Source organism: Amblyomma mixtum, chromosome 8 (genome assembly GCF_055824585.1).
Source record: "Amblyomma mixtum isolate Tamu chromosome 8, ASM5582458v1, whole genome shotgun sequence".
Taxonomy (NCBI): Eukaryota; Metazoa; Arthropoda; class Arachnida; order Ixodida; family Ixodidae; genus Amblyomma; species Amblyomma mixtum.
The window spans coordinates 94676024-94684573 of record NC_143019.1 but is presented as its reverse complement, the minus strand read 5'-3'; the positions used below and the strand labels follow the sequence as shown (position 1 = coordinate 94684573).

At 46.4% G+C, this 8550-nt stretch overlaps 1 protein-coding gene across 1 annotated transcript; it reads left to right on the top strand.

The window, feature by feature from the left end:
* The first annotated feature begins 6734 nt into the window (after positions 1-6734).
* On the top strand, positions 6735-7565 carry LOC149333558 (uncharacterized). The gene has a single exon (XM_089557751.1). It carries the CDS (start codon positions 6735-6737, stop codon positions 7563-7565), a length of 831 nt encoding a protein of 276 aa, XP_089413877.1.
* The last annotated feature ends 985 nt before the right edge of the window (positions 7566-8550 follow it).

The following is an 8550-nucleotide window of genomic DNA, read 5'->3' as shown; positions in this document are numbered from 1 at the left end:
GAACACTTTTCGCAACTCTTTCTAGCCAATGCGTCGGTTTTCGAAACTATTGGATACTCCGACTCTAAAGCGTAACCAAGAGCGCGAGTTCGAGGTTTACGCTTGTGTTTTCGAGAATTTCGAACCGCGACATCCAGAGGACAAGGACTTCGACACGGGGGAACCGGCTTACCTCGCCGGTAGCATGTACAGTCTTGACGAAAAAGTTTTAGCCCACATGATCTGACTTTGGGTTCTATACACTCGTACTTGCGCAATCCTCTAAACTCGATAATTGGATGCAGGTGAGTAGAAGAGCCTTGCTTCCATGGAGCAAAAAAAAAAAAAAATTAGGGGGGGGAGTGTTTTTTCAAGTGGCCAGCCAATGAAGCCAAACGCTCTCGAAGCCGTTCCCTTTCCTTTTTCGCTCTCAAGGCTCGGAAAAATGATCCCTAGGCTAGGAACAAGACACGGCCGTGGCCAGTGAAAGGCGTCATGCGTTGTCTCGCTTTTATATATTATGACGATTCTGCTCGGAACAGTGTCTTCAGGAACTCTCTCATACTTTTTTCCTTCTTAAGTGCTTCCTTTCCATCCTGATATCTTTAATGTCCGGGGGGCAGTAACTGCGCTATTACACAGCTCTAAAGCAAGTATATAGGTCCTAAAATTTTCAACCCAGGGCGCGTGTACTTACGACGAAAATTTCACATGATGCTCTTCCAGGGAACAAAAGCAAACCGATTTCTGCTTGGTCAGGCCAACCAGGTAGTTTAAAACGTTTGAAGCAATGAGGTACGCGGATGCACCTTTGGCTGCATCAATACCAGCTGAAATGGCGGCGGGGAAGCGCCGAAATGATGTTTTTTGCCTTCTGTACCGCACCTGGCTAAATTTCATTCAAGACAGTACACATTTTGTTCCCTTGAAAGTACACGTGTACCCGAAACAAATTTGTCAGATTACGATGAAGATGCTCTGCACAAGGCCAACCCGAAGAGGTAAACTGTAATTCCATCTTCACTTTGGAACGAGACAAACGTAAGTGGAGTATGATTGGATTCTTGAAAAATGACCATTGTTCCAATCTGCTCGCTGGATATTGCCCGACTCCCTCTCAAAAGATAACAAAAGTGCCACTGACAGATCAAAGTGCTCCATTCTCAAGAGCTCTTTGCAAAAAGCTTGTAATTTTACCCTTTGTCAAAAAACACACGTGTCGAGAGGCCTCACGTTCGTTTACCCATAGCCGAAGGGGTTCAAAGAAGACAGAAAGGTTGAGGACTTCTCGCAACAGCAGCTAGCGTTAAAACAACACAGAGCTGCCTTAACAACATTGCCGGCTACGCGGTATTTGCCCACGTGTTGACAAAGTCGCCATCGATTTTCACTTTTCGGCTGCCCCGCTGCCTATCTGGAGTCATCCAGGCAAGAACATTGAACCTTTCCAAAATTGTTGGTGCTAGTGCGTTTTTGTTATTGCGTCTCATCACCGCGCGCGTATGCGTTGAAAGCACTTTGGGCCTAGTCAGAAGCAGGTCGTTAATCGCGCACGCGGTGTTAGCGATACGCCGTCGGCGGCATGAAAGGATCGTTTTAGGCGAATAAGGCAGAAGGAAAAGATAAACAAAATGCCGTCAACATTGTCAGATTGAAACGAAGACAAAACATTAGAGGCTTCACTGTAAACTTGAGAGGCTTCTGTATAGAAGGGCACCATGGTTTTGCGTGGGCACCTTGCATGGGTGTTCACGCAACGGAATCATGCATAGCACTGACCTCTGCGAAGAGGAACGGAGAGGAGTGTCATGAAAATGTGATGTTATACAAGCCTTGAAAAGTATGGAACGAATTAGCAGTAGTACAGAGCAGTAGTACACAGTACAGTAGTAGAGTATAGTATAGTACAGAATATAGTATACAGAGTATAGTATACAGAGTATAGTATAGTAGCAGTAGTACAGAAGACTAAGCGAAATGAAGAAAACAAATGCGCGAGAAACGACCGCAGTTAATGCCAGTGAAGCGTATTTTCTGCCGTATGTTATGCGCATACGGTACCTAATTTGTTTGTGCGATGTAGAATTTCATAATTGAATGATCTCTAATATTATCGGGACATGCAGTCTTAGATTTGGCACTGGCCAAGGAACTGTGTAAACAATAAAAAATCCGTTTGCATGACAGTCACCAGGAAAAAACAGCCATATAACTATGACTACAGTATGAATGATTCAACGCTTTCAAGGGTCTCAGAACATAAATACCTAGGGTTAACTTTAACTTCTGGCCTAAGATGGGACGCGCATATCGCCAATGTTACCTCTGCTGCCTTGCGAAAGCTGTTCTTCCTTAGAAGATGCTTACGTTTGGCCCCTCTAAATACCAAGCTTTTTGCCTACACAACCCTCTTAAGGCCAATCTTAGAATACGCAAGCACTGTTTGGTTCCCGTATTCTACCACTAACATCACTCGGCTTGAGAGAGTGCAACGGAAAGCTTTAAGGTTCACTCATAACAAATACAAACCCTCTGACTCCCCTACCTTAGTGATGGAAGGCCAGATGGCGCATCATCTGGCCTTCCATCACTATTATCTAGGGCAAAAGAATCCCGCTTGAAGTTTATATATCAGTTATTGCACAACACCTACAGTATAGATGTGTCTAAATATGCATCCTTCTCACAGCCACGGTAATCCCGGCACAAGCATGCGCACACGCTGACTGAATACTCATGCCGAACGAACACACTCAAGCATTCTGTCTTTCCCTTAGCCATCAGCGAATGGAATCAGCTCGATCCATCGATTACAATGTCGGACTCACTATCTTCCTTCACCTCAAGATTAGTAGAATGCAACAAGAGTCAGTAAAGTACCAATAGTCCTACATTTTACCAGATGACTGCCCAACAGTTACTTATTGACATTTCTTGACATGATTGCATGACTATTGCCACCCGTTACCTTCTTTTTCGCTTTCTTCTAGTTCCTATTGTAAAATACTTCAAATACTAGCATGATTGTTGGAATGGACGGCTCCTGCTGGACTTGTTTTCTTTTTGTTTCAGTTCTGAATCTGCAAGGTATTCTTTGGTAACCTGCCTAGTAGTAGTTATGCAACACTTATGTAAGAGTTCTCATTTTTGTTCTGCTTGTAATTTATGTGTATTGTACTGAACTCTATATTGTACTGATTGCCCACCTGCTATGGTCTCTTACTGAGACTGGGAGTATTGTAAATAAAAATAATAAAAAGGAACAAGTACGCAACAAAGTTTAGAATGCGATAGGACACAAAAGAAAGAAAAAAATGAGAGTACTTGGAAAAAATATTCAAATCTTATATATTTCTTATATAATCTTATATAAAAGAAGGAAACAGAGCACGAACGAAAAAACTACGCAGAATGTTTAGTACATTTGAATCTGAGCGAAAGGACGGATTTGTGCTACGTAGAAAACGATGGTGAACGGGCAGTGCCGCGGGACGGAGCAGATGGAAAAATGCTGCTGCCTACGCTCGCTTATACTTGCTTTACCGTTCTGGCTGCTTTGGTGCTGAAATGGCGCCACTGGGAAACCAACTTATGTGCATTTGTTTGAAACTCAGTTTCCCTTTCCATTCCTTTTGTGGCATAGGGACGCTCACACAGTCGGAAAGAGCGCTCCGTAGGGCGTTACGGATGGCTGCCGCTTCACAGCACGTTCAATACAGCTTTTGTTTCAGAGAATCCTGATTCTGCCGACATACGGTTTCATGTTGGGGAGAATGGCACTTACTGTCAGCGCAACTCGGTGCCTGAAACACTCGTTCTGCGGGAAGATGTCACGCCCCATTCTTTGAACTCCTTAGCGTGACACAGAAGGCATTCCGCACCATCGCTTTCCCATACTGCCAGGTACTACGCTTCGGGAAGCGAGCGGCGCGATTAAAAACTGGTGACAGAAGTGTATGAGGCAATTAATCGGTGCACTAACGTGGCGCTAACAGAAGTCTGAAATGAAGAGAGAAGCGGCATGTGCCTCTGGAGCACTGCGCAGCATGTCGCGCGGACGGTCTGAAGAAGGATGCCTCTTCGTATTTCGTGCTACTCTCTCGATTGTAATTATTTAACGTGATGCAAATCAACATTGTGATGGTTCGGGTGCCTCCGCTAGTATGGACATCTCGGATGAAGGACTCAAGGGCTCAAAGGGATCAAGATTTCTCAAAGCATTTGTGCCTCGTTTATATGGAAACTAGCTGTTCTGTACTGGGCTTGTTGCGGTCCGTATGATTTTGTCCAGTGTTTAATATGGAAGGCTTGTGAACAAAGCATTCACAACAGAAGCTAGAGACTACATGGAGACAGGAAGGACTGCTGAGCCTGTCTGTAACGAAAGAATTTCAATCCGTGCTTACCTACAATTACACTTAAATCCAGACTGCAAGGCGCATCGCTCCACTAGTCACATTTTTGCGCATGCAGACTGGCCCATCAACCTGTTCGGACGCTTTCTCACTGCCAACAGGCTTCTTTTTCTGGCGTCTGCTTCGCCACGAGAGAGACGCCTGCGAGCGGCTTGGCAAGAAAAAAGGCAGGAGAAGAACCGAGTCATTTCTGACCTCCAAAAGAACGGCCACCCAAGCTCATTCATCCGGCGCATTATCAGGAAACAAGAAAGGCAAAACAAAATCCGATCTATTATTTCCGCAGGCGCGTGCCAGAAGCGAAAACGTGTTTGAATCCCGTACGTGAGAGGCGTGAGCGAGACGCTGGCTCGCAATCTCGGAAAAGAAGGGGTGCTGGCAACGCACAAACCGACCAGCACTATCGGTCGCCTTCTCCCCCGCCCGAAAAACCGGCAGCCCAGAGAAAAGGCCCAGGGCGTCGTGTACAAAATTCCGTGTTCCGTCCGCCCGGCGTCGTACATAGGGGAAACGAAGAACTTTGCGGAAAGGATGAGCCAACACAAAGCGGACGTCCGTCACATGAATCGTCAACGCAGCGCCGTGGCCGATCACTGCGAAGGGTGCGACCATCCAATTGACTTTGACAGCACCATTGTATTGGAAACGGAAGCTAAACCACGCAGGAGGCTTCTACTCGAGTCGTGGCACATTCAGCAAACACGACAGAATGTTAATCGGTCCCTGGGGACACTCCCCTCATCATACGTCCATGGGCTGCGGCCATTGACCCGGAGGTTCTCCACGCAGGGGCTTAAAAAGCCAAGCTGCGCTCGCCCGTAGTCACACCGTGAAGAAGGGGCCGAGCCGGTCCCGAAACGTCGTGTTTTTCCTGTATTTTACTTGGATGGCGTCAATTACCTTCTCCTAACGCAATTCAAGTTGTTTGCGCATCACACATAAGGAACGCGCTGCTCGGGCACCGGTCTTGCGCCATGGTATGTAATGGAATGGAAAAAGTTTATTGTGGCCTAAAAAGCTGGCTATGTATTCGGCGGCGTTGTCTTTCATCCAGGAATACTCTTCAGGGGTTTTCGTCCCCATCACGTCCCCATCTGTATTTCCAGAGGCTGTATGCACTTATATTTCAAGGGAATGACTTTTACTAGCTGATGAATATATTAACCCACCCCTTATGCAATATCCCCGAAAGAGATCTATAAGGTGAACAAAGTGAGGTGAAGTGAAGTCGACTGCCCTCAGTCCAGGGCTCCGCTTGCCTTGGCTGACTTTTGAGCTCGTTGTACTGCACCTCTTTGGTCCTTGCAGCGGTCGCTGGCTAGCAGTGCTTCCCACTGCCCCGCGTTGGGAAGTTGTATACAGGGTGTTTTACCAGACTGCACAAATTTTTAAAAGTTGGCTTTTTAGTTTCAAGAGCGCTTTTTTCGGTATAGCGTTGTCAGCTGTGAGTACATAATAACGCAGCTAGGACGCGCTAATTAGTAGGCTGGTTAACTAATACTGAATAGTTAACTTTTTAACTATTACTGTTAGGCTCCATAATTACTGAGAGGCATGTAGCCCACAGTAAGCACAGTAGCCCACAGTAAGTAGAGTGGGCATGAAATGGCAGCAGCAATGTTCGTCGACCAAAACCACTTCTGCTTTTTTGTCCAGACGATTATCGCCGTCGGCACGTGCGTTCCTGCCTGCGCTGGAACATTCGAAGGGGCGTCTGCAGCTGATGTGTGTCCGTTCCTGGATGCGATTCCTGCCACAGACCAAGGGCTGGCCTCACTTCGCCTAACCCATGGATCGACGCTGGAACAAACAGCCGCTGTGACATCGACAACACCGTACCTGGCCTATATAAACGACTTGCCTAAGCCGGCACCCTTCAGTGGGCATGAAATGGCAGCAGCAATGTTCGTCGACCAAAACCACTTCTGCTTTTTTGTCCAGACGATTATCGCCGTCGGCACGTGCGTTCCTGCCTGCGCTGGAACATTCGAAGGGGCGTCTGCAGCTGATGTGTGTCCGTTCCTGGATGCGATTCCTGCCACAGACCAAGGGCTGGCCTCACTTCGCCTAACCCATGGATCGACGCTGGAACAAACAGCCGCTGTGACATCGACAACACCGTACCTGGCCTATATAAACGACTTGCCTAAGCCGGCACCCTTCAGTGGGCATGAAATGGCAGCAGCAATGTTCGTCGACCAAAACCACTTCTGCTTTTTTGTCCAGGTTGGTGGAGTTCCATCTCTTTTCGCAAAGCGATCGAACAACGTTTGTCTGCTGCTGTTCCCATGCCCACATACTTTGGTCCGTACTGTTGTTGATTGTGTTCATGTTGCGAAAATGCTTCTTCTGGGCGGAGATGTCGAGCTAAACCCAGGCCCTTCTGGGGCCTGCGAAAAGCTTCACACTGATGTATTGTCTGCCATCGAACGCCTCACCGCGCATCTAGACGACCGGCACGATAAGCTCTTGAAATCTATGGATGAGCTTAAAGTAAACCAGAAGCTGCTCGACTCCAAGGTGTCTGATTTGACGTCAAGATTAAAAACGCTAGAAGAAAAAGTAGTCAACCTTGAACATTTGCAAGACGAACCTCGCCTACAACAAATGGTCTCTACAGCAGTTCGCACCGAAACTGTCAATCTAGAATCACGACTAAATGAATACGAGGATCGCTCGCGGAGAGATAATTTAGTCTTTTATGGCATTTCTGATTGTGCTGATGAAACTTGGACGCAATCCGAAGAAAAAATTCGGCAAGTTGTATCAGATAATCTCAAGTTCCAGTTACCAGAAGATGGAATTTCTCGCGCGCATCGCCTAGGCTCGTTCGCTTCGGACAAAAGTAGACCCATTATAGTCCGCTTTTCAGCATTTAAAACGAAAGATGCAATATTCACCCAAAGATCTCAGCTGAAAGGGTCGGGAATCAGCATGAGCGAAGACTTTTGTAAGGCCACGCGAGCTAGTCGCAAAAAGCTGTTTGATTTCGCGAAAAGTACTGGGCAGAATTATTCCATGAAATACAACAAAGTGGTCATCGACAAGAAAAGTTACATCTACTGCCCCGTCACGGACAGCGTTTGCGAGGTACATGTTGATAGCGCACTCTCCCCGGTCACGGCTAGCTCTGTTAATCCCGGCGCAAGCGCCTCCCCGCTGTCACCATAACTAGATGATATCGAAAGTCGATCCGTTGCACGCAGCTTTTCCTTTCTTTTTTGCAACATAAGGAGCGTTAACAATAAACGCGACGCCCTTTCCAGTCTGATCGACACATGCACAGCGGACCTGGTGATCCTGACAGAAACTTGGCTCTCTGCTAAAATCAATGATAAAGAAATTTTGAATTGCGCACGTAAATACAAATTCTACAGGTGTGACCGTGGAACTCGACCTGGAGGTGGCGTTTTGATAGCAGTCGCGGACGGCTTGGTTTCCTTTAATGTTCCTATTCTTTGTTCGCTTGAATTGGTTTGTGTGAACATCCGCCTCAACTACAAAGATATTATTTTTGTCGCGTGTTATCGTCCTCCCAATTCATGTAGTAGCTTTTCATCTGACTTGCATGATGTTCTAAGTAAATTGCACACCAGGTTTCCCTCATCACCCACTTTCGTTTTAGGCGACTTCAACTTTCCTAACATCACTTGGAACGTACCTTTGCCGTTTGCAAATGACAACTCCGCTGAATGCATTTCCTTTCTTGAAGTATGCTCCGACTTTAATTTGTGTCAGCTAGTTACTAGTCCAACACGTATTACTCAGTCTAGCGCTAGTATCCTTGATCTAGTACTTGCCACACATCCGGACCTCGTTGAGTCACTTTCTCAGCTTCCTGGCTTGAGTGATCACTCCGTCATACATTTTAATATGCGGAATGATTCCCCTCGAAAGCAAGTAAGCACAAAATTTATTAGGGACTACGGAAGAGCGGACTATGCATCTATTAACGCAGGACTGGCAGAATTTACAAGTGATTACTTTTCTAGATTTTCTGACAGATCAGTAGAAGAAAACTGGCTTGCTTTAAAATCGAAAATACTGGAGCTTACTAACCGATTTATTCCCCTACGTAGAATAAAAAACAGCTCCAATGCACCTTGGTTTACAGCGTCACTGAAGCGATTACTGAACAAAAAAAAGCGTATCTTCC

What these genes read in the sequence shown, in the direction of transcription:
- LOC149333558 (XM_089557751.1), top strand. Translation starts at nt 6,735, where the DNA reads ATGCTTCTTCTGGGCGGAGATGTCGAGCTAAACCCAGGCCCTTCTGGG.